The 27,347-nt window shown below is 39.4% G+C and overlaps 2 protein-coding genes across 2 annotated transcripts in view; one reads left to right on the top strand and one right to left on the bottom strand.

The window, feature by feature from the left end:
• LOC150076888 (uncharacterized) overlaps positions 1–21,990 on the top strand; it is a 33,528-nt gene extending 11,538 nt beyond the window's left edge. The window contains exons 3-7 of the mRNA XM_090385715.1: positions 5,672–5,830; positions 9,511–9,802; positions 12,862–13,055; positions 18,500–18,672; positions 21,718–21,990. Coding sequence (XP_090241841.1) covers positions 5,672–5,830; positions 9,511–9,802; positions 12,862–13,055; positions 18,500–18,672; positions 21,718–21,990 — 1,091 coding nt within the window. The remainder of the gene's footprint in view (positions 1–5,671; positions 5,831–9,510; positions 9,803–12,861; positions 13,056–18,499; positions 18,673–21,717) is intronic.
• Positions 21,991–24,355: 2,365 nt separating this feature from the next.
• The window catches only part of mRpL37 (mitochondrial ribosomal protein L37), a 41,350-nt gene continuing 38,358 nt past the window's right edge, over positions 24,356–27,347 (bottom strand). Inside the window, exon 8 of the mRNA XM_090385714.1 lies at positions 24,356–24,643. Within this exon, the coding sequence (XP_090241840.1) occupies positions 24,356–24,643 (288 nt within the window). The remainder of the gene's footprint in view (positions 24,644–27,347) is intronic.

Below are 27,347 nucleotides of genomic sequence, written 5' to 3'. Positions count from 1 at the left end.
CAACAATAGGAGAAATCAGTCTGGCTAGGAACCTGGAGAAAGCATGTGTAGGACTGCCTGTAAATGACACAATCGGCCTAAGCGGAACCCCCGCCTTATGGATCTTTGGAAGGCCGTAGAACCTAGGTAATTGGCATCCTGTTGCATGCAGTGTCCAATAAACATCTTTGGAAATCTTTTCAGCCTTCAACAAAACTTGTAGAGACTTGTTTACCTGCCGTTCCAAACCCACCAATGGATTTCTCCGAGTAACCCAATATGTCGCTCTATCATTCAAAAGTTCCAAGGCTTTACTACAATATTCTTCTTTGTCAAGGATCACCGTTCACCAACCTTTATCTGCGGGCAAGACCACGATACTACCATCTTGTAAATTATGAAATTTTTAAACTGCAAAGAATAATTTACTGCCCGTGCTCCTGTAGAAACACGTGCTGAGAACCGTGAGCCTGCTGATATTTAAGGATGTGCAGCAATAATTCAGACACAGCATGGGTCTGTTAAGGGAAAGTCTTGTCTGACAAATTTGATAAGATATTCTGATGTGGTTACAAAGGAACTGGATGCAAAAAATAATTTTGATATCATATCTTTGGATTTCAGGAAAGCTATTGACACTGTTGCGCATGGAAGACTGCTGTACAAATTGGAGGGGTATGGCGTTAAGGGCAAGTTGCTGCAATGCATAAAGGGTTGGTTGAGTGGGAGACGGCAGAGAGTGGTAATAAATGGATACTGGACTAATGTTATTGGTGAGTCCCCCAGAGTTCGGTGCTGGGCCCATTGTTGTTTTGTGTATTTATCAATGATATTGATGAAGGTATATCAGGCTTAATGTCCGAGTTTGCAGATGAAAGGTTGAGAGGATTATTAATGACACTAAAGACAGGATGCTACTGCAACAAGATCTAGAAAAGTTAGGCAGATGGACTGAGAAGTGGCAACTGAAGTTTAACATTGACAAATGCAAAGTACTGCATATGGGTAGCAGTAAACCGAGAGAAACATACGAACTGTGTGGTACTACACTCAGGGAGGTGGAGAATGAAAAATACTGTACATGGGAGTAATTGTGCAGGCAGATATGAAGTTATCTGAGCAGTGCAGACGGGCTGCCAGAGCAGTGGAGTTTTTGGAGTTTTGTCAATGATATATAGAAATTTTTCTAGCAGGGATAAGGAGGTGATTATACCTTTGTCTAAGGCAATGGTCAGGCCACAACTTGAGTACTGCGTACAGGTCTGGAGGCCTCATTTTAGGAAGGACATAGAGTTGCTAAAACGAATACAGAGAAGGGCAACAAGATTGGTGAGAGGAACAAAGGGGTGCTCTTACCAGGAGAGGCTTAAATTCTGGAAGTTGCAGCATCTGGAGACTAGGCACCTGCGAGGTGATCTGATCGAGGTGTATAAGGCCTTGAATGGGTTGAGCAGGATCAATGTTGACGGGATACTTCAGCTTGCTCAAACTAAGAACCTGAGGAGGCATAGATTCAAACTGAGCAAAGACGGTTATAGAATAGATGTGCGGAAGTTTGCCTTTAGCCAGCGGGTGATGCTTGATTGTTGGAACAGACTTCCAGCTGTTATTGTGGAAGTTGATAGCTTAAATAAATTTAAGGCTCAACTAGACAAACATTTGGAGTGACCGGATGGATGAAATGGGAAGGGGCTTTTTCCTTTTTTTTTTTTTTCTGGCTGGTGCTGTATAAGCTTGCCTTCTTGCATCATATGCCTCAACTAATGCTAATGCTAATGTTTTTGAAAGGTGTACCATAACTGCGCAGAGTTACCGAGAACAGATCCTCAAACAGTATGTGCGATTTTTTAGAGGTGCTGTCGGCCCAGATTTTCTTTTCATGCTCGACAGCGCCACTTCACATAGATCTCAATTGCTGGAGGAATATCTTGAAACTGAAGATATCCAACGAAAGCCATGGCCAGCACGATCTCGGACTTTAGGCCGCTCGAACATGTGTGAGACACCTTTGGGTGTTCTCTTAATTTTGGCAACAAATCTCATTCTTCCACCAGCGCAGACCTCAGCTCACTAAGTCACCGAGGGTCTGTGCGGACCACACTTTCTAGCGTCCTTTGTTGACTTCACCAATGTGATCTTTTTGGCAATTCTTATGCAACCCCTGTAAATGTTCCTTATACCTGTCTGAAGTTTCTCCCTGTTTAAGAATTAATTTAAGAATTCTCTTAATTTTGTCAAGCAGTGTAAAAAATTTGTGGACTTTTAATATAACTATACGTCTACAGAATTATTTAGAAGAATAGTTTACATTTTTTAGGTATTTAAGTCCACTTTGCAGTTCACAAAAAGAAAGCTGTTTCTTTCATCCCGACAAAAGGTCCGATGTTACTCTCGTCGGGAAGAAGGAAAATATTGTGGATTTGTGGCTCATTAGCAGCCATATTAATGGAGTTTAAATATATATGATTTTATCTTTCAAAAATGATAGCCTAACATTAGAAGGGATTACATTTTTGTAATAATCTTCCTTCCAACAACTGTGTTCTAGAAAAATGAAATCCGCTATAATTGTATTCACTCCTGAAAACACATCCATTGTGTATTATTTTTTATGCTTTATAATTCTCAAAAATAACACGCAATTCACGAATTTATTCAATTCTTCTTTAAATTTATCAAATTAGCTACTTACGCAACACCAGATGAGAATTACGATTGCTAAATCAATTGTTTGCCTTCTGTCTGAAAGTAATTTTCGCATAATTATCCTGCAGCCATCCTTTTTCAATTTAGGTTTCTTTCCTGGTTGTGTGAATTGTGTGAGAAATTAGTTATTTGATTTTTTTAGGCGCATTAGCGACTGAGGCTATGTTGTTCCATATATACTGTCTGTAAATTTGCGTGTTCTGTGGTCGATTTTCTGTTTACTGGACGAAAAACCAGGGTTTCCAGGAGTAAAAACCAAGCTACCCTCGCCTGAGACCGAGTAACTCAGCCACGTTGTGGATAAAGCCCATAAAAATTCCTCTCGTTATTGACTGGACTTGAACTCAAGTCTTCCATCCGGTGTTGGGAGGACGACTCTTGAATGAACCAGTACGAATAACAACGTTATGGCTTCTTATTTGGCAAGGGATGCAAAGAAAAACAGCAAAGAGTTCTTTACTTATGTAAACTCTAGAAGGAAGGGGATGAATCAGATTGGTCCACTTGATATTGATGGGTCAACTGTTGATGATCCTGCTCAGATAGCTAACAAACTAAATGAATATTTTGCATCGACATTCACACATGAGGAGTTATTTAGCGAGGGGAAAGCAGAGGTGTATTCAACTCTAGCAGTAAGCTAGAGAATCTTGTAATAACTGAGAGTAAAGTGGAGGAGAAATTGTTGAGGATAAACACAAGAAAGGCACCCGGGGTGGATGGGATCTATCCAGTTATATTAAAGGAGGCAGCAGAGGAAGTAAGCAAACCCTTAGCCATAATTATGAGAGCTTCCTTGGACTCAGGGGAGGTACCCACAGACTGGAGATGTGCAAATGTGACCCCAATTCACAAAGGAGGATCAAAGGCTGACACAAGCAATTATAGACCTGTGAGTTTAACTTCTGTTCCAGGAAAATTAATGGAGGCACTAGTTAAAGAAGCACTGCAGGATCATTTAGACAAGACTTCAGTTATAGCTCGGACACACCATGGTTTTGTTAAGGGGAAGTCTTGCCTGACCAATTTGATTGGATACTATGATGCAGTCACAAAGGAACTGGATGCAAGGAATAACTTTGATATTATATACTTGGATCTTAGAAAGGCTTTTGATACTGTTGCACATGGAAGACTGCTGCACAAATTGGAGCAGTGTGACATTGGAGGCAAATTGCTACTATGGATAAAGGGGTGGTTGAGGGGGAGAAGACAGAGAGTGGTAATCAATGGACACTGCTCTTCGTAGACTAATGTTATTAGTGGAGTCCCTCAGGGCTCAGTGTTGGGTCCATTATTGTTTTCTATATTCATAAATGATATTGATGATGGTATATCAAGCTTAATGTCGAAGTTTGCAGACGATACAAAGGTAGGCAGGGTTGTCAAGGACACTACTGACACTATGCTGCTGCAATAGGATCTGGAAAGGTTTAGCAGATGGGCTGAGTGGTGGCAAATGAAGTTTAACATTGACAAATGTAAAGTACTACACATGGGAAACAGCAACCCCAGAGCAACGTATCAACTCTGTGGTACTACACTGACAGTGGTAGAGAATGAAAGGGACCTGGGGGTGGTTGTGCAGGCAGATATGAAGTTCTCTGAGCAGTGCAGACGGGCTGCAAGAGTAGCTCATGGTGTATTGTCAATGATATATAGGAATTTTTCTAGCAGGGATGAGGAGGTGATTATTCCCTTGTATAAGGCAATGGTCAGTCCACACCTAGAGTACTGTATGCAGGTCTGGAGGCCTCATTTCAAGAAGGATGTAGAGCTGCTGGAACGAGTACAGAGAAGGGCAACAAGATTAGTGAATGGAACAAAAGGGTGCTCTTACGAAGAAAGGCTTAAGCTTTGCAAATTAGAGTGTCTGGAGACTAGGCACCAGCGAGGTGATCTGATAGAGGTGTATAAAGCATTGAATGGTTTGAGCATGCTTAGTGCTGATGGGATTCTTCCTCTCGCTCAGAATAATCACCTGAGAGGGCATAAATTCAAATTGAGGAAAGACAGATGTAGGATAGACGTGCGGAAATTTGCCTTTAGCCAGCGAGTGGTTGGTTGGTGGAACAGATTTCCATCCCTTGTCGTGGAAGTAGATAGCCTAAATAAGTTTAAGGCTCAGCTGGACAGGTATTTTGAACGAACAGAGTGGTGAAGTGGAAGTGGGTTTTTTATTTTTTTATTTGGCTGATGCTGCATAAGCTTGCTTTCTTGCATCAAATGCCTCTACTAATGCTAATGCTAATTTGGACATATCAAACCTCAGGCTTTGGTTATGTTTAAGCCTGCATGTTCAGACTTTTTAAGTTTAAATTGTGTTGACTGTGGATAATTATAATTTTCGTTTACTCTCTTTATATTTACAATTAGTTAATTGGATAAATGTTATTTTCCGAATTAAGATATAGTACAGTGTTCTAATTAAAGAAAACAATCGACGTTTCCAATCTCTAAACCAAATTCGTAAACTGCAGTATTTAACGTTATGAAGAAATGTGATCAGCTTGAAAATTTATAAAATAAACGTGTAAGAGTGAATTAATTTAGTAAAATTATTGTCATTGATGAATTAAACATATAAATAAATTACTATCTTTTGAAATGATTGCCAAAAGACGCAGTGTTTGTCTTCACGTTTGAGTAGATTGAACATGTATAAACATGCACAATGATTGTTCACGCATGCGTCCTCAGTCAATTTTTGTGAGGGCCGAGAAAGCATATTCTAAAACTGGTTTAGAGGTAGGAAACTTGTAGAATGCTCGGTTAGGCTTCAGTACAAGGTTCTTACCCATGGATCTTTGCGACAATGAGTCGCAAAGATCCATGGGTGAGACCTTGTACTGAAGCCTAACCGAATGCTCCCTTGGTTTGTCCGGATACTCTGGGCCGTGATATGCAGTAGTATTCACTTTTTGTATGAAAATGTGATATGCAATATGTATGTCTTATTTATTTATTATTTTTTTAACTTTCGTAGTTTACAAACGTGGACCAGAAGACGTTTTCATTTTCTCCTGTTTCTTTCATTGCGGGATAGCCAAGGAATGTACAGGACTGGTTTTCCCAACTTGGTTCTATAATCCTGCCATTATCTCTCTTTTCGGAGTCAGAGTTCCATTATACATTTTGTTCCTGTGTAAGTAAACACCTTTGTATTTAATATAGTACAAGTGGTGGATTGTTTATAACTTAAGACAAAAAATTCGTGCTGTTCTTGCTCATTCGAAGTTCAGGGAAAAAAGTTAAGATATTCTATAACTTATGAAGCAGCCCTTAACAACCATTAGGAAACTAGATGTTATAACTTCAGACGCTTGGTCTCCCCCAACGGTGGGGAGCCTGGCAGTATGGTAATTTCACCACTGTACTCAATCTGAATTACTTATCAACTAGCTCCTAAGCCAGTTAATAAGTAATAAAGTATGAAAAGTGCACTTGACTACAAGCGTCAAATGTTGAATTTCGAGTCTAATGACCATATTAATCGCTGCATAACTATGTTGCAGAATTCTCACAAAGATTTAGTTTCGAAATATTTAAACAAAAAAAAAAAGAAATTGTAATGAAACGAAAAGTAAAAACTGAAATATATAAAAAAAAAAAAAAATTAAAATACAACAGAGAGCTACGAACCTTCAGTCACTTGTAATATTAAGATAAACACTCCTTATTTAGATCATGGGGCTCTAGCCCCTTTGAACACCACCCGGAATCGCTCCTGAAACCTGCGACCTTTGGATTACGAAACTTTCATCTTAACTCCGTAGTAAGGCCTCCGCAGCCGAGTGGTCAAGAGCGAGAATGCAGTTGCACACGCTCTTTGAGATAGACCGGGGTTCGAGCCCCTGATTGCTAAATATGGTCGATCTGCCAACCCGCACTGGACCAGCGTGGCAGATTATGGTCCATTTCCTCAACATGAATCGTCTATTCATCATGATACATATCGTCAGGCCATCCCAAGATACAGATAACTTTCCCTGATGTTAGTGGGATCCGATCCTAGTCCTTCCACATTCTTTCCAGATGAAAACGCCGAGAATCAGTTTCGATTACAGATAGTAGAGGCACCATGTTAAGAGATTCAAGTGCCAACTATGTTAGGGTCTGCTTCCTTGTATTATTTAGAATCGATCATGGCGACTACGCAAACCTGAAATAATCCAACAATCCAAATGTTAGACTCGACTTCTCATGACTGAGTCTACAAGTGTACAATAATAGAATAATACTGAGCATTTTTCACTTCATTAGCAAAGCTTTTTCGCGGATGATCAGACACGAGAACCAAAAATTCATCGTAGATTTGATGGGATAAAAAATGTGTTTCACCAGAACCACAACTCTGATAATTTTCCAAATGCTGTTTGAGAAAATCATCAAATTCAGCAAGGTATTCAATGCCTGTAATAAAATTACCTTTGCGATTTGAATATTCAGATTCGTCATGACCTCTGAAAGCAAGTTCTAATCTTACAAGTAGTTTGACAGTTGCAACTGCGCGTTTTAATACTTGCCGCTAATAAGAACATTATTTTTAAAATTGGACAACTAGTTGTGAATCTACACGATTAACTGAATTATTTCTTCTTCCAAAAGAACACCCTGCATTTTCATGGCTTTTTGAAGTTTCGTGTTCATTTAATAATTTTGATTTGCAGCTCCAGCTTGAGAAGTCATCTACAAATGATTATTCTTTAGTAGTCAGTCTGTCATCAAGCCAAATATGTGCAGAGATACATAGTGTTTGGGAAAGGGACGCCACCGGTGGTTTCCCACAACTGCGCCATACGTACTCTTGTGAAGTATATATTACTCTATAAAAGCCAGAAAAAATATTGTGTGGTATGTGAGTAATAGTAGCAGTATATGTGTCTGATGAATGGCTGCACCTGGAATGTCGGTTCGTCAGTTTCCTTCAAATTAAATTAGGAATTCAATTTGAAGGAAATTTTGTTTACAGTTAGATTTTCTTTAAAAATAGGAGAACCATTTCGCGTTAAATAACCCGAAATAGTGAATCACTCAACTGTTTGCAAGAAAAGTGAGTGGTATGTGAGTAGCATTATGTTGGGTTCTGTGGTGTTCTGGCTTTTGGCCGCAGGTACCCATGTTGCCCAGTCACACCACTAGGAGGTAAGCCAGGCTGCCCATTATTCTCTGGCTGATCTCCTCCAGGATCGCCTGAGCTTCCTGGACGAAGACCAAGTTAAAAAAAAAAAGTGAGAGAGAGAGAGAGAGGGGGGGAAGGAGAAAGAGTAAGGGTGAGAGGATGTAGCTGAAAGCATCCTCCTAATTATCGGTGGAACATTGGTTCTACCAGGAAAAGGGGGAGGAGTATCCCCAGGAAGAGGAAAGAAAAGGCACCCAGTGAGGGTGCTGGGTGTGATCTCTTATTGGCATTGGAGTAGTCTTAACCACTGGATCCTACCCAATCCGAGGACTGGGTTAACAGCATCACTAAGCTGGGTGTACCCTAGTTAACACCCAGGGTACACCCAGCTTAGTGTGGTCAGGTAGAATCATACCCAGCCATGTAGCTGGGTTAGCAAGGGGATCCTACCCTGAATGTTCTAGGGTTAGCAGTCCATGTAGGTGGAAATAGAAGAAGGCAATTCCGGTATGAAGACCAATCCAGGGAAATACTTCAAGATGCTGTAAGTCCTAGTTAGAGATAATAGTGGAGTCATAATCGGTAGAGTCATGTCGGTTTAAGTCACGTCCAGGTTCAGTTGGCAAAAGTTTTAGGTGAGAATGCCCAATTTGATCCTCAGGTTGGGAGAAAGGTGCAGAAGGAGACATTAGTAACAGTCAGGAGGAGTGTGGCTTTCTATGACCATTATTGTTCTCCTGAGGGTGAGAAGCTTTTGAGCGAAATTGGTAAAGCTTGGTAGTACTGTTGGTCTGTTATGAAAAGGAGCTCTCTGTCTTGTGGACAGTCGTGCATATATGTGATTAGTTTGCTATGAAGGTGCTCGTAGAGAAGTAGACTAGATGATGTAAGTCTTCTATCTGGCGGCAGTGAGAGTAGGGATGTGCAGTAATACCCAGAGATGTTAGTTTTGACGTTACAAACGTTTTTACTGGCGTTATTCCAAAAATTTTGTAACGAAAAACCGTCATGCGAAAAGCGTTACTGAAGTGACATCATCTTCACCAGAAGCGAATTATTGTAACTTCTTTGTTGGAATCACACTTGTATAATGGTGGCAGCAATAATTTATCTTCTACTGGACCAAATTTAATGGAAATTTGCACGGAGCTTCATCTTAGCTCATCTGGTTTCAAGTCACCTAGTGTTTTCAGATTGAATGTAATTTTTTTCTTTACAATTAAACTCTGAGGCTGGAAAAGAGTTCTGCACATTTATGAAAACATTCTTCAACTTGGACATGTCACCAGATCTTTCGATAAATACTACACGTAATGGAACCACTATAGATGGTGTATTTAGTCGTGGACTAAAATCTCTTCAATGTAAAAATTATATATCCTACTTTAGTCATCACAGACCAATACTTTCAGTAACCGATATGTAATTATTATTAATAAAATAAAACATTGTTATATTATTATCCATGAATTTTATTAATATCTGAAAATTATTAACACCTCTGCACACTCAAACGTCAGAAATGCTGCTTTAAATCAATCTGATGCATTCAACACCGACATGATTTATTGATTCCTCTATTATTCTAGGGTCTTGACTTAACTAACTAAAATCTAGCGACCCACTTCCTATTTCTTTTTTTTGTTTTTTCCTTCTACTTTTTTTTGTACCTTATGTTGATGTACGGTACATTTTTCTTGCAGATGCTATTATGGGCTATACTTTTTGGGCCAATTCCAAGCCTTTAAGGAAATCGGTGTTGGCACATGGAGCTTCTGCTGGGTTGATGTGGTCAATCATTGCAGCATGTCTATTTCCAACAGCGAGCAAATATCTTTTCTGGACATGGAGTCAGATTGATGCTTTCTTACAAGATCGCTATTTTTATGTTCCTTCTCTGGAATATGTCTTGTTCGTAATGATACCGGTCTGGGTTGTATGGATGGCTCATTTCCTTTTACCAAAACTTGAAACAACCGGAAAAGGAATGAACAAGTAAGTTTATTTCCTAGTTCTTCTAACTGTGATCTAATGTAGAAATTATTTTTGCAATTACTGTATTATAATTTCTATTCAGTTCTGTATGTACTTACATAAATAATATTTAATTAAAATAAGCTTCTCTGGTCTTAGAGGCGTCTAAGTAGATGTGCGCCAGAGAAAAGTTTCTACGCCAGAAAAATCTTACATCAGAGAAAAGAAGGAAGGGGATACCCCCCCCCCCCCCCCATCACTTCCTTCTTTCCAACTCACATGAATGGGCACGTTAATAACTGACAGTCGATTTCTGATGGCTTTTGTTCCACTTTCACAACAGATACAAGTTTATTCCACCAATCAATTACTCTCTGAATGAAAACAAATTTTCATATATTTATCCTCCAACCAATTTTCCACAATTTAAATATGTGCACCTCGTGTATTGTCTCATCAAGAGGAAGAATACCAACAACGTTTAACTTACTCGATAAATTCAAAACTTTAAACACCTCAATCAGATCTCCACGTGGATGTTTAGTTTCTAGACATTACAATTTGTACAATTGGAGTCTTTCTTGGTAAGAGTAATTTTTTGTCCCCATAAATAATCTCTTTATTCTTCTCTGCAACAGATTCACATCCCCCCTAAAATGAGGCTTCCAGACCTGTATGCAATATGAAACATGTGCCTTAACTATTTCCTCATACAGCAAAATAATTACCTCCTTATCCTTGCTGGCAGTATTCTTGTATATCATTAACAAAACCCCCATGGACGTAGTTCTCTGAGCAGTTCAGATAGGCTGCCCTAGCAGCCTATCTGAACTGCTCAGAGAACTACGTCCGACTGCACAATTACTTCCAGGTATCCTTCGTTCTGCACTACCTTCAGAGTTATACCACACATTTGGTATGTTATTCTGGGGTTACTGCTGTCCATATGCACTACCTTACATTTGTCAAAGCTAAACTTCAATTACCTCTTCTCAACCCATCTGCCTAATTTTTCTAGATACTTTTGGTGCCAACCTTTGTATCATCTGCTTAGACATTAAACCCCTACCTTAGACATTGTATTGTAAATAAACTTACTGTATATTTCCATAAAATCATTAATAAATTTTGAAAACAACGACGGTCCCAGCACTGAACCTTGGGAGATGCCACCAACAACCTTTGTCGAAGACGAGTATTGTCCAGTGATAATTGCTCTATCTGCTATCACTCAACTATCTCCCTTTATCCATTTGTCCAGCAGTCTTTTATGTGCAACAGTATCAAAAATCAAAAGCTTTTCTGAAACCGAAGTATATGATATCAAAGTTATTTTTTGCCATCATGGTAACCAATGAGATTGGTCAGACAAGGTCATCCATTTTGTGATTGCCCTATAACTGAATTCCTGTCTAGGTGGTCCTGCATTACTTCCTTAAATAGTTACTCCATTATTTTATTCTTCTGAACAGAAGTCAAACTTACAGGTCTGTAATTACGCACTTCATCCTTTGATCCCCCCCCCTTGTAAATTAGGGAGATATTTGCACATTTTCAATCCATAGGACCTCCTAATGGTGGGATATCGAATAATTAAACAGTTATGTGGGGTGTTAAATTATTTTTGGCACATACAAATAGGGCGTCGGCTTGAAAGTTTGGAAATCACTTAGTTTTGAGTTTATTTCGATAGCATAATGCATCCTGCATTGTTCCAGATGAGGTTAATCGATTTTCACAATACATCTTTGAAAAGTTCATCTTTAGTTGAAAGAGGTATGTCTGTGATCAAAGTTAATAGGGAGTCAGCTAGAGGGTGATAATAATTGAAATAAAAATGAAAATATACTATGGTTTGTGAGAATATATTGAATTACCCTGTATAAGGATCCGTATGAGGTAAATTCAGGAATGCAAGATACAAAAATTTGTACTGATAAGTTTAATGAAATCAAACATTCTTAAGCACTTTTAAGTTTGTTTAAATGCTTGATGAGGTTCAAAAATCGATTCACAAATTTTGAATTCATACATTAACTAAAAAAGAGAAATATGAGAGTGGTTCAAAAAGTTCGTGGACTGACTATGACAAACTACATCTTTTGTAAAAGCTGTATTTTAATGGTAAACATAGTTGCCTTGGTGTTGGGAACACCGTTCCCAACGCCATTGGGAACGGTGTTCAAATCCTTTTATACTGCACAAAAATGCCTGCTGATTGGGCACCATGAAATTTCCTGGGTGGCAGAAATGAGTTGTGTTTCTAGGCCACACTTGGACTCGTGGTCAAAGTGGCCTAACCATATTTCATCCATAGTTATGAACTGTAAAAGTAAACATAAAAGTATTAGTGAGACGTTTTTCAACAGCACAATTTCCGCCCCTATAATCAACCTCTTTGTGGGAATAATAATGGACACTGATGAACTAGATCACTCAATATGTATTGGGAACACTTAATCTGTTCCCAATGCAACCACTCCGGAAAGATTGATGGCTTATCCATGAAGGCCAACAACACTTGCTCAAAACTCTTCTGCCTGAATAATATTACAGTTGACAAGTATCATAAAATTATACAAAGCACATAACACAAATAAAGTAACATAATTAATGGAAAATTTAATAATTTCTGCATGAAAACAAAAAAACTTCCATGGTAGGCACAATATCCAGCTCATGGCAACTTTACTTTTCCCTATGGGAATCAATGAGAGGTATTCATAGTTTATTTTTCTATGCATCATTCTGGAGAACAAGCAACTACAAATCTTTCGAACTTATGGTCCAGCAAAATTCCAATGGAAATTTCTCCATTAGTATGAAGAAATTTCTGGAAACAGTCCTGTACTAGTGGTTGAGATCTGTTTTGAAATTTAATTGTACATAATGTTTTCTCTTAGATGGTAGACAGAGATGTATTTTTCAACCTTGGCAAAGTTCTGTGTTTTTGCCTTCCTTATGGGAGCAAATAGCCACTGTTCTTAATCTAAAAGCTAGCTGTTTGAGATTTATTAATTTAATTTATTTCCGTTTTATAATAATTTCAAACTAAAATAATCTTTTACTTTTATTTTTAGTTTAATTGCCAGATATTTTTGTTCGTTGTGTATTGGATTCATTGCCTTTACCTTATCACTTCTCCAGTGTTTTGTTATGTACCGAATGTCGAGAGACTTCAATGTTTCGGTTGGGTTTAGTGTTGTTGGAACATTAGTTGCTTGTTTCATAATCTTCATCAAAGCAAACAGAAAATTGAAAACTGGGGAAACAGGTGAGTGACTAGACAACCTAATTACCAAATACAAGTAATAAATAACAGCAAATATTGTTAAACGAATTTTTTTAGATAATAAAAGTTTTTAAACTTTCATATCGAGGTTGCACTGTACACTGAGTGATCACTGAATTATGACCGCCTACCTAATACTTCGTAAGCCCTCCTTTTGCCCTCAGTACAGCAGCTATCCGACGTGGCATTGAGTCAACAAGATGTTGGAAGCGTTCGGGAGGTATGGCCAACCAAACTGTGTGTAATGCGACAATGCAGGTATGGGGGTGACTGGTGTATCCAGACGACTGATATGCTTTTCTTTAGTGTCCCACAAGTGCTCTATGGGATTGATATTGGTGGGAGTTCGGAGGCCAATCGATATGCTGGAAGTCAGAACTGTGTTCCTCAAACCATTCTTGTACAACAAGTGCCCGATGGCTTGTCGCATTGTCATCTTGGAAGACACCATAGTCATTCGGGAAAAAGTGTAATATAGTGGGTTGTACACAGTTAGCAAGCAGTTGATGATAGCGGAGAATAGTGATACCTTGTTCCATGCGCCAGGAATCCAAATTCCTACCAGTGAAACATGTCCCATACCATACACCTCCACCGGCCTGCACTTTTGATACCATGCATGATGGATGAAGAGCCTCATGTTGTTGACGCCAAATCTGTATACGACCATCCACGGTATGAAGTAAATAACGTGACTCATCCGACCAGCACACTTCTTCCAGTCTTCTAACGTCCAACTTGCATGCTCTTTGCACCAGGCGAGTCTTTTACGCTGATGAACCTTTGTTAGGAGAGGATGCCGTAGGGGTTGTCTGCTGGTATAGCCCATACGTGCGAGCGTGGGATGCATGGTCATGCCAGATATTGTTCCGGGTTATCCCATGTTGTATTGGGTAGTGAAGTCTTCAACAGTGTTGCGTCTGTTCGTCTGTACGAGTCGTTGGACCCGGCGCTCACCTCTAACATCAACCTTTCGCTGACCTTGGATGTTTTGCCGTCGGGTCGTTGTTTGACCATTTTGACGCCAGTCCTGGTACACTTTAACAACGACAGCTCTCGAACACCCCACCAGTTCAGCCTTTTGGGAAATCGAGGCACCAGTTCGTCCAGCACCCACAATCTGTCCTTTATCAAAGTCCGATAAATCCTTCCTTTTACCCATCACGCCGGAATTTTACTACCTCCTGAACCACTGACACCTTATTTATGCTACTTAGATCGACTAGCTGAGCACTCTCGTACCTCACGTGGTCAACGGGTCGTATTCAGTTTTCATAGGGGTGGTCATAATTCAGTGATCACTCAGTGTATATTAACATTAACACGAAAAGTTAGAAATGAAATTTTTAATTTTAAAAATCAAAATGAAATGAAAAATTATGCCATAAGCATGCTATTAAGATATATATTCTTGTCCCCTGGTGGCAGTAAAAAGAATTTTTACATATGATGTCACAGCTATTATTGACTTATATACATTATTTACAATAACACTTATCCACATTTGAACTAAGAGGGTTAAAAGGGCAACCATTAAGCTTAACATTTGCGATAAATAATGTATTAAGTAAATTACATTAATTATAATAAAACAAAAAATAACATAAGAAAGAAATCTGTAAAAATCTTTTTTTTTTTTTTTTTTTTTATGTGAACCCCAAACACGAGAGGTATTAGAACCTATAGTACTACGAACCGTGCTTGGGTTGGAGGTTGAGAAGACGAAAGAAGATATTTGTTGACATTGGACTTGAACTTCTGTAGATTGTAATTTTCAGGAAATACGTATGAAGGAAGGTTGTTCCAGAAAACGGCAGTTGAATGAATACACGAGGAAGATGAAAAGTTGGTTCTGGGGGTTTGAAGTTGGACAGTAAATAGATGTTGGCTGGTGGCGGCACGTGTTTAGACCGTTTTGAAAGAGAGAGCGGGAATTATAGAAGCCAATTCAGAAGAACAGTGCCCATGGAAGTATCTGTAGAAGAGGCATGCAGGAGAAACAGTACGTCTATGAGAAAGCGAGTGGAGAGACTCTATTAGAGATGAATCATTAATTAACCTAACTGCCCTCTTCTGAATGGAATCAAGAAGCCTGAGAGAGGTTTTGGGGGCACCACACCAGATGTGGGAACAATATTCATGGTAGGGTGGATTTGCGATTTATACAGAGTGAGCAGCTGTTTGGAAGAAAAGTAACGCCGAGAGCGAAAGAGAAAACCAAGTTTTTTAGATGCAGAGGAAGCAATATTTGTAATGTGCTTGTGCCAAGAGAGATTAGAAGTCAGGGTAATCCCCAAAAGAGATATATCATTTTGCCTACAAATCGGAGTGTCACTAAAGATAAGCATAGGAGCAGAAGAATCCTTTTTGCGAGATATAAGACAAGACTGAGTTTTAGAAGGGTTGATATCAACTAAGTTGTCTTTGCCCCACTGGAGAATTACCTGAAGATCGGCATTTAAGGAATTGGTAGCAGATTTTCGAGAAGTTGAAGCTGGTTGAGCAGGACAAGGTTTCTCAAAATGGAAAGTGGAATGCAATGTGTTATCATCGGCAAAACTATGGATAGGATTTCCAGTCAATGGAAGAAGGTCATTAAGATACAAGAGGAAAAGAACGGGGGAAAGAACTGAACCTTGGGGGACACCGGCATTAATGGAGAAGTTTGAAGACAGAGAGCCATCTACCATCACCCTCTGTGAGCGATCAGAGAGAAAACTGGATAACCAATTACTAAAAACAGTTGGCAAACCATAAGATGGAATCTTGTTTAGAAGACCTTCATGCCACACACTATCAAAAGCCTTTGAGATGTCAAGAGCAACTACTTTTGTTTCACTGAACCTTTCCATTGAATTAGTCCATAAATGGGTAACATAAGCCAGAATATCACCAGTGGATCGACACTGACGGAATCCATACTGGCGATCGTTGATCAGACGGAAGGTTTCTAGGTAGTTTAAGAGTTGGCGATTAATTGATTTCTCCATTACTTTAGAAAGAGTAGAAGTAATTGCAATGGGACGATAATTGGATGGGAGGGATTTGTCACCCTTTTTAGGAACTGGCTGGATATGGGCAAATTTCCAAGCAGAAGGAAAAACACCTTTGGAATAAGAACGTGAAAAAAGGCGGTAAAGAATAGGAGTAAGTTCAGGAGCACAGGTTTTGAGAACAAGTGGAGAAATACCATTAGGACCTGGAGCTTTCTTAGCATCAAGATTCATCAAAATCCTTCTGATATCCTTTTGACGGAAGACCACAGGAGGCATTGAATGGAGCGTGTTGGGAATGGTGGGAGGTATTTTACCAAGATCATTAATACATGAGCTGGAAGTAAAATGGGATGCTAGGTCAGCTTTATCCTTGGCTGAAGTGGCAACAGAACCATCTGGTTTGGACAGAGGTGAGAGCAGAGATGGGCAAAACTTGTGGCCAATAGCTTTCGCAAGAGACCAGAATGCTCGGCTACCATTAGGGCAAGAAGCAAGTTTTCTACTCTTAGCCTGTTCAAACTCTAGTTTGGACTGATTAATAACTGCTTTACAATTGTTGCGAGCTTTGGTGTAGGCAGAAAATGAAACTGAAGAATTAGAAACAAGCCAATTACGATATGCAACATTCTTCTCTTGAACAGCCTTAGCACATTTATTGGAAAACCAAGGTTTAGATAAAGGACGAGATTTTAAAGTGGAGTGTGGGATAAAGGATTCCATTCCTGCAAGAATAATTTCACTGACGCGATCTGAGCAAACATTGACATCAGAAGTTTTGAAACAGTAATCCGACCATGGAAAAGAAGAAAAGAAGTCTCGCAGGTCATCCCATTTTGCATTCTTGTAATGCCAAACAACACGAGGTTGGGAATAGCCATGAGATAAAGGTTCCATTGGAGAAGAGACAATCACCAAGTTGTGATCTGAAGTGCCTAAAGGACCTCTCACTTCGACCGTTTACTTAAAAGGGTTGTTTGTGAGAAAAAGATCAAGCGTATTGGCTGTATGATTAGGATTGTCCGGTATTCTTGTAGGTAAATGAACAATCAGTGCAAGGTCATTAGTAATTTCAAAAGCCTCAGCATCTCGACCAGCTGGGTCGGTGTGACTAGAAAATGGAAGCCAGCTGGAGTTGTGAACATTAAAATCACCAAGGAAAATTACCTCACTGTTAGGAAAGTTGGACTGGAGAAAGCCAAGTTGCAAAGAGAGGAAGTCAAAGAGCTCCAAGTGATTAGTGGAGTTGGGAGAACGGTAGAGACAACAGATGAATTTGACACGAGGTAGAGAAATTTTAAGCCAGAGAAGATCAAAGAGAGGAGATTCCAAATTGCCAAGTCTCTGACAGGGAATATCAAAACGGAAATATGCACAAGTACCACCTTTGAGGCGAAAGGAATTATACAGCGAATAATTTGGGCATGTGAGATGAGTAGTTGAATCAACCGATAACTGAGATTCTGTCAGAAAAAGTACATGGGGTTTGGCAGACTGCAAGTGGAAATGAACATTGTTGAGATTAGAATTGAGACCACGTATATTTGTGAAATGAATTAGGAAGTGCTCGGGAGGTTTAGATCTTTTCGCAGATAAGCTTGCTCTATTAGTTTGACAATTCATGGCGTAATCAATAGTAAGAAAAAGTGGGTGGGACATGCTGTATGCAGTAATGAAATTTTTGGATATGGCGTACACGTGGTAAGAATATATCCCAGATCCTTGACATAACGTGGCCTCGACAATGCTCCCCGCATACACACTACTCGGACTCCCTCCAGTCACTATCTGGCAGAGTAGAGGTAGCAAGATTATACACTAGCTGATCCGGAAGCCTCCTAGAGAGTTACCAATAGGTTCGGTCCGGTGTACTAACTAGCGGCCGGCCTGCGAACACCGTTTTAGAGCTGTACCCTCGAAATGTAAGGAATATTGGATCTCGCCACGACGTTCATCATAACCTCAAAAGTCATCAATCATACTGCATAATGGAAGAGATAGGGAAGGGTTGACCAGAACTTAGCTCTAGAGACTAAACATGGGTTCCACCACTTCAAGCCTCCAATAGGCAAAGTGGTGGTATTTCACCGGTTGATGAGAGTCATCTACCACCTAGTACTACCTGGTAACATAGAGGGGCAGCGTTCCTCCATGTGGTGTGGGTGCCACACCTCGACCCCTGCTTACGTTGGTTCACACCTGGGTGGTCACCCACCATGTACTTGTGCATGGAGGTTATACCCAGGATTACTAACAGTCCCACCATCGTGAAAGTGTAAGCAGAGGATTTGGCTGTCAGAGCCAAATCTGTTAACATGATTGCATTATTCTAAGTTTACATTTTCTGACCATGAAATATTTGATTTCATACCATTCAGTGCATTTCCTAACTGTTATTCATGTTATTTAATTAATAAAATGCTTTCTGTTCAGGGCTCCTAGAATTGATATCTCAGCATCCAGTTCTGACATCACTGACTATATTGATTTTAAGCATTGCCATTTACCTAGTGGTGCTTGGTAAACCAGAGAATATTCGTTCTGTGGGGTTCCATCAAACAATTAGAAAATGCAGAGAAAACATTGTGGAAAACGTAACGCTTCAGGTAAGCTCATTTCATTTTCAGTTTCCTAAGACACACACACAGACCATGAATATGAAATATGCTTCTTCCATGTGCATGGAAGGAGGTTGAACTGACGTATGCTCCTAGAAAGTTGGTCCTCGTAACTCAAATATAAGGAGTTATTAATTTTCCTATGCTAACTCTCCCCTATAAGAATTTACCCCTATATAGTACTATCAATCTCGCCTTCTCCCCTATACGAATTCTTGGCAACACACCTACAACAGCAAAAATAGAAAAACAGATAACTTTAAAAATTTTGTGACAGTTAACTGACCCAAAAATAAAAGCAAAGTTTTACATTTTCATTGTAACTGAATACATATTGAATTATAAATGTTTGAGTAATCCTCATCAGTCACTCAAAAAACAGTTGGTTATTGGCCTTTGTACAGAGTGGGGGAAAATTTGATAAATTTCATCCCTATGGATGATTATGTATCTACTGAACATTCTAAAGGAGTGTTAAATCTTATGTGGATGAAATATTGTAAACAGTTATGCAACGTTTTTAAATAAATAAATTTCTGTTTATTCTCCAGATGGCCAAGGCCAGAAGAGTTTGCAAATTCATTGTAGTTAAATATGTTGAATTATTACAGGCAGCAGAATATCCCACTCTCCAGTTCACAATAGGCCTATGCATTTTTTTGTAGCAGCATATAGCTCAAACCCGCAGCTTGAAGACCGTGCATGCTTTGTGACCAAAGCCAAAGTGCATCACTTTGGCTTTGGTTTCAGCAAGTGGCTTTGGAACCACGTGGCTTGGGTTTCAGCAAGTCTGTGTACCACCTATTTCTTATGTAGATGGCTTAATAGAGAATGAAGGGAAGATGAAGAGAAGCTCCGATTTTTCACACACCAATTTCTCTCTGGGAGATTAGTATTATTAGCCCTCAAGAGGTTTTTGCTACTCCATCTAAAAAAACGTACGTTTCACTCCATGTGTAGATACTGATCTAAGTGAGTTTTGACAACTCATTGACTAAAAGAAACCTTCCCACAGTCACTTACACGTTTCCAGTAATTTGAATTTGCATTCCGTAGTTTCTAGTATCACTTAATAACTGAAAAAATTTCCCTTTATGGTGCATATTTACCAATCTCACCACATGTGTTGCCAGTCTTTCTCAAGTTTCTTGATGCCTTCTTTCAGAGGTAGTTGCCATATTTGGTCACAGTGTTCCTTGCAGTCTTGCCATTTCCTTATACAGTAGCTTTATGAGCACCCTCTCTCTATACAAGATACTTGATAAATCACCAATAGGACATCATAGGACTTCCTTACCACCTGTCTACCCAAATGTAATCCTTGAATCCCTTTCTTCTACCATTTTAATTCAACCTCTCCAAGTATACATACATCGATGAGCCAAAACATTATGACCAGCAAGTCTTTGTGCAAATCGAAGCAGCTGCAGGTGAACCATTTAAATACATTGCAATTGCATGTATATGCCTCTTACTTTAGTTATCATAAATCCATTGTATCTTGTCTTCCAGATATGCAAAAGAAAGGAATACAGGAACAACTAATGTAAATTTTGTAACTATTAAACTCTAAATTAATCTTTCAATGGACGTGTACAGGTACTTTTGTAACACATTATGTTGATACACTATCTGGCCACTTTATTGGAGGTCTGGACTATGTGCAACAATCTTCACCGTTCTATAAAGCCATGTTGACCCAAGCAGCACCCAAATCAGCTCACCAGCTTTGTGGAATAGACAGCATCTCACAGACTTCCAAAGAGGTGCAGTTGACAATAATAATACCTGCTAAACATGCAATCAATTATTTGTTAGTGCTACAGCTGAGCAGATGACTATACTTGTTAAATGTTCAAAGACTGGCGTTCTTTAGCAAATGGGAAAGCATCCAAAAACAGATGCAACTGCAGCTGAAAACATAAGGTTATGGAGCAAGGTGCTCATCTCCTTGCACTTTCAAATAAAGTGCAAAGAGATATAGAGACTTCATCGTCAGTCAACAGAACAATTAATATCTGCCATTTAATACAGGAATGTCACAAGGATACTGCAGAGATCCTTGAGTCTATTCCCATGCTACAAAGAGTGTAGCATGTTATCATAAGATACCTTTGGTTCCTTGATTCCACTGGATAACTGAACATCTAATTGAGGTGTATAAGGCCTTGAATGGATTGAGTAGGCATGCTAATGAGATTCTTCCTCCTGCTCAGATTACAAACCTTAGGGGGCATAAACTCAAATTAAGGAAAGACAGTTGTTGAATAGATGTGAGGATATTTGGCTTTAGCTAGTGGATAGTTGATTGCTGGAACAAACTTCCATCTGTAGTTGTGGAAGTTGATGGCTTAAATAAATTCATGGAAGAAGTGGGCAAACTTTTGGAGCGAATGAATGGGTGAAATGGGAAGGGTTTTTTTTTTTTGTTTTTTTCTTTTGCTGATGCTGTATAAGCTTGCTTTCTTGCATCATATGGCTCTGCTAATGCTAATCACAACAGATCACATATACCCAGCAATGTACCTTTATGGGTAGCTGCACTGGCACCATTTACCATACCAAATATATGAAGTGATTTGAGGAATACAAGGAAGACTTCAAAGATTTGCCCTATCCGGCACAATACCTGGATCTCAAAACCAGTGAGCATCTGTATATAAACTGGAAAAGTCTTGAACATAATCCTATGCTGTTACTCCAGGAATTATGATCCAATCTTTCTTGTCACTTTTCAATATCCAGGTTTACTGCCACATAACATTGTAGCAACCATTCTGGTTACACTCTATAAGCTGATGGCCCTAATAGAAACCAGACAGTGTATATTCTCATCTTTGATGCACCAAGCCCACCTAATATTTTGTAGTTCAAGCATCAGAATGCAGAGTTAGATGGGAAACAATTTTTATAAGTTTAAAGAATAATTGTGAATAATAAGTTTTCTTAATTTAGAGGGAGATCACTTAGCTTTAACAGTGCATCTTTTTTGTTGTTTTTCTGTCTTGAATTAATTCTGTTTTGTGTTTTTAGAAGGCAATTGGGAATAAGAAGCATCTGTGTATAGAAGAGCACAGTGATCCCCTGTTCAACTTTGATTGCATCCCTGGAGGAAAGAACAGCTTTGAAAATACAACAAAATCATGGTACACTATTTGTGGCACCCCATTTGACAACAGGATAGAATGCTTTGTACTCAGCCTTTTAACAAGTTCAGTTGTAATTTTCATGTGGTTAGAGATACAAAACATAAAGATAAATTGGTCAAATGAAAAGGTTTTTGAATCAAGAAAAAAAATTTTATGAATTACTTAAATATAATAGTTAGATAATTTCAGTTTACTTAAATTTATATTGAGAAATCAAGTACTTTATTTTAAATAAAATAATTTCACCACTTCCAGTCACCATGGTTACCTTGAATAAAGTATGAATTATAATATTAATATAAATTTTTTTTTTTTTTATATGAATCACCAAAACACTGTTTCCTCTATAAGAAATGTCTACAGAGAGCATGAAATAATCCACGTGAACAGTATAGCCTTTAGCAGATTCAGAATCCAAACAGAACAACTTAATTTCTTACTATAATTGTTCAAAAAAATAGTGACTCTACTATTTACACATATGCCTGTAAGTGGGAATTATATGTCACAAACTAAGCATAAAAGAGGACAGTATTAATATTAGCAGTTTTTATAAGTGTCTGGGAAAGTAAGTATATGCTGAAGGTACTCTGAGCAATGTTTTCTGTGATTATGCCTTTGTGAAATGCATGACTGCAGTGGAGGAACCCTGTATAGAATTCAGGTTTCTTCCACTGCAGTTCACAAGCTCAGCTCACAATCCAGAACTCAGATGACAGCCCAATGAATGGCACCACTCAAGTTCTCCAATCAATTTTTTTTTTTTAAATTCTGTAACCTTACATATCCACAGTACCTGAATATTTATCCATAACTGCAATATAATCCAAGTACAATGACTGTGATTTACATTTGTTTCAGTTATAAGTAACATCAAGATTTGCATTTGCAGTTTAAATGTATGCACAATGTGATGTTGATCATTTAAGTGACAGTCAACATTTGTCCCTGTAATATCAGTGTGTACAATGAAACTAAAAAAAAAATCAAGGCACGTGAAAATTATACTTATTGCATATGAATGAAATAGTATTATTCTACATTATGCTGTTCCACAAGTCATCACTGTATATGTGATCTAGGGTAGGGTAGGGTAGGGCAGGGAAATGGGCAATTTTAAAAACCAGTTTTCTGTGCACAAAAGAATTTCTAGTATCAATTCTCCCTGCCAGGATGTCAGTAGTTGCTGTAAAACTGCATTTCACTATTTGAAATTTCATTAATTCAAGGAGTTTCAAAGGTGACAAGTAACTACAGACCTGTTAGTTTAACTTGTGTTCTGGGGAAATTAATGGAATCACTGGTTAAAGAAGCATTGCAGGATCATCTAGACAAGACTGCAGTAATAGTTAAGACACAGCATGGGTTTGTCAAAGGGAGGTCTTGTCTGACCAATTAGTTGCTTACTATGATGTGGTCACAAAGGAACTGAATGCCAAAAATAATTTTGATATCATATACTTGGATTTCGGGAAAGCTTTTGATACTGTTGCACATGGAAGACTGTTGTACAAATTGGAGAGGCATGGCATCAAGGGTAAGCTGCTACAATGAATAAAGGGATGGTTGAGTGGGAGACAACAGAGAGTGGTAATCAATTACCACTAACCAAAGAGCATTAATCAAAGAGAAACGTACCATCTGGGTGGTACTACACTCAGAGAAGTGGAAAGTGAAAAATACCTGGGGGTAATTGTGCAGCCAAATATGAAGTTCACTGAGCAGTGCAGACAGGCTGCCAGGGCAGGTCTTGGAGTCTTGTCAATGATATATAGGAATTTTGCTAGAAGGGACAAGGAGGTGATAATCCCGTTATACAAGGCAATGGTCAGGCCACACCTAGAGTACTGTGTACAGGTCTGGAGGCCTGATTTTAGAAAGGATGTAGAGTTGCTAGAACGAGTACAAAGAAGGGCAACAAGATTGGTGAGGGGAACAAAGGGGTGCTCTTATAAGAAAGGCTTAAGTTCTGCAAATTGCAGTGCCTGAAGAGTAGGCACCTGTGAAGTGATCTGACTGAGGTGTATAAGGCCTTGAATGGGTTGAGCAAGCTGAATGCTGATGGGATTCTTCGTCTTGCTCAGACTAAGAACCTGAGGGGGCACAGTTTCAAATTGAGGAAAGATAGTTGTAGAATAGGTGTGCAGAAATTTGCCTTTAGCCAGTGTGTAGTTGATTGGTGGAACAGGCTTCCATCTTTTGTTGTGGAAGCTAATAGCCTAAATAAATTTAAGGCTGAGCTGGACAAGCATTTGGAACAAATGGAGGGATGAAATGAGAGGGTTTTTTTTTTTTTTTTTGGCTGATGCTGCATAAGCTTGCTTTCTTGCATCGTATGCCTCTACTAATGCTAATGCTAGGCTATACGGTTTACAGGCGAATCCACAAGTTCATATGCAAAATGTGTTAGAGGAGAATAAAGTTTCATGCATAGCACAAAAAAACAAAAATAAACACATATACTTCTTCCATAACCTTTTATTTAAAAACAATTGATTTTTTAAATAATTTAAAATACATAATTATTGGACTAAATGACTAGTAACAATATTCTCTTTATCTACATCTAAGCCATTCAAATAAAGAGATAACAACCTTGAAAAGACTTCTGAATTATAGCCCACAAGACCAACTTCATCAGAACACTCTTTATAAAGTTCATGTGGTCCATCTACCCAGGCCTGATTTTTCAGTCCATCTACACCATTGACATCCACGGTATTTAGCTGGTAGGCTATGAACCCAAATGTCTTAGTATCAAGGTAAACACACTGCAATCTAATTGGATCAGGAAGTTCTTCAACATTTGGCTGAAAATAAAACATACAAGTTAGCAGTATTTAACATTATGTGTGAAGATAGGTCAAAAAAAAAAGAAAAAAAAAAAAAAAAAGCTAAAGGTATACAGAAAAAATAAAGATAAACTGTATATGCACTGTAATAATAATTTTTAAGTAAATGCTCTAAGGCAGGGGTCAGCAACCTTTTTTGAGTGAAGAGCCATTTTTGATCTAATTTAAAAAAAAAAGAGAGATTCCAAAGAGCTGCACTTCAGTTCAAGCTGAAAGGAGGGAGAGGGGTGGGGGAGTTTTTTAAGAAATGGAATAGTGAGAAGGTGTTTTATTAAAAAATATATATTCTGAAATATTATTTGTCAATACTGACAAAACGTAACAAACATCCAATTACGTACGAATTAATGTGACTTTTGCTGCTGAACTTCTTGAGCGAGACTCTCAACATCAGGCGAGTATGCTGTAATTTTCATCTTTAAACATGCTGAGAGACTTGCATTGTTCACATAGTTTCTTGATTTATTTTTAATATAGTTCATGTTCGAAAATATTTGCAAGCAGAAATTTGTCGAACCAAAAACTGAGAAGTCAAAATACAAATTTGGACTTCAAATTTGAACTTCTCAGTTTTTATTTACGTGTCTTACCAGACACATATAAATATGAAATTTGTGTTGCCTCCACGCATCAAACACAATTTGAACTTGCTTTTTTAACTCATCTATCGCCATCCATTTGTGTAGAATTGCAAGGGCAGCCTTTTGCCTCTCCAAATCCTCAATTTCAGTTTTAAGGCATTTTAGTCATGCCCTCCACACATTCTTGATTTTAACGAAACAGGCCTACGCGCTCTGGATTCATTGAGGAATTTTTATTGTGGCTTAAACACAGAGCGTACAGATAAAGTAGAAATATATATGAGCTTTCGGCTATATGGTAGCCTTCGTCAGAATTAAAATACATGAATGGCAGTTGGAATGAAGATGTGCACTGCCAGGTGCGTGAGACGCGAGGTTTAATTGTTTGTTGACGTCTGTGGCTGTGACGCATGATGACGTGGCCAGCGCTTGTCCAATGACAGAACTACTGACTCTGTGATCGGGGTGACTTGGCAACCACTGTTCCTGTTTAAGGATTTATCCGAAGATTTTATATTTAATGATTCCAACCAGGTACGCTTTAGGTAATGGTGGGATCTGTCTACCACCACGACATCGCGGTGTGGGTCGATGTCGTGGTGGGTTGTCCAGACATGTTCGGCGATAGCTGAGTGTTCTATATCCGCTAAACGGATCGCTCTTTTGTGCTCCGAGAGACGTTTCCTCGTCAACAGTTGGCTGAAACAAGGGAAGATCACACAGTCAACCCGTAATCACCTCCGTGCTTCCGGATGTCAGATCCCACGGTTTTACGGCCTACCGAAAGTGCACAAAGAAGACACACCACTGAGACCAATTGTATCCTGCTGTGGATCACCGACTTACGAGCTGTCTAAATTTGTCTCGAGACTTCTTTCTCCTCTGGTTGGCAAGACCACCCACACCGTTTCCAACAGTGTTGAATTCATAAAGAGGATTCGCACTGTATCCATCTCGCAGAATCAAGTTATGGCATCGTTCGACGTCATATCGCTCTTTACCTCCATCCCTGTGGAACTTGCCATTTCTTGTGCAAAACAACTCTTGGACAATGATAGAACCCTCAACGAAAGAACTGGTCTCACACCCGATGACATTTCCACCGCCCTCAGACTGTGCTTAACAGGGGGTGCGATCATATTTAATGACTCAGTCTACCAGCAGATACATGGCACGGCCATGGGTTCCCCGGTCAGCTCAGTCACAGCAAACATCGTGATGGAGGAGTTAGAGGGACGTGCGTTTGCACACGCACCTGATCACATCGCCTTTTGGTGTCGCTATGTTGACGATGTGTTCGTGGTCATCCCTAGAGACTCAGGTCAGCGACTTCTATCATACCTCAACTCACTATCGCCCTTCATAAAATTCACGATTGAGGTGGAGTCGAACAACTCTTTACCATACTTAGACACACTTGTCCGACGTGAGGGCACATACCTGAGGACTACAGTTTATCGTAAGCCCATGTGTGCTGGCCAGTTTACCAACTTCCGGTCAGCACACGCGCGAGGCCACCTCCTCTCCACGGCCCGAACCTTGCTTACTCGCGCCTGGACACACTCCAGCTCCGCTGATGAAAGACGCAAAGAGGTCACTAGGGTCAAAGTAGACCTTACGAGGTGTGGCTACCCCATTGACGTCCTCGACAGGTGTGATCTACAGACACGTGACATCGTGACGACCAGCTACAACACCAACAGTGACGAGCCATCCACAAGGGCATTCATCCCATACTACCCCAACCTGTCACAACAGATCGGTAGAATCCTGAGAACGCACGGAATAAAGTGCATCCAGCTCCCAGGCAGGAAACTGCGTTCTTTCATTTCCAACGTGAAAACACCTGTCCCCACCCTTCTGCAGAGCGGTTTAGTCTACCGCATCTCTTGCCGTGACTGCACTAGCTGCTACGTCGGAGAGACTGGGCGTCGACTCGAGAAACGTCTCTCGGAGCACAAAAGAGCGATCCGTTTAGCGGATATAGAACACTCAGCTATCGCCGAACATGTCTGGACAACCCACCACGACATCGACCCACACCGCGATGTCGTGGTGGTAGACAGATCCCACCATTACCT

Source organism: Mastigoproctus giganteus, chromosome 12 (genome assembly GCF_048544385.1).
Source record: "Mastigoproctus giganteus isolate SK-2022 chromosome 12, ASM4854438v1, whole genome shotgun sequence".
NCBI lineage: Eukaryota > Metazoa > Arthropoda > Arachnida > Uropygi > Thelyphonidae > Mastigoproctus > Mastigoproctus giganteus.
This window is presented reverse-complemented; position numbering and strand designations above follow the sequence as displayed.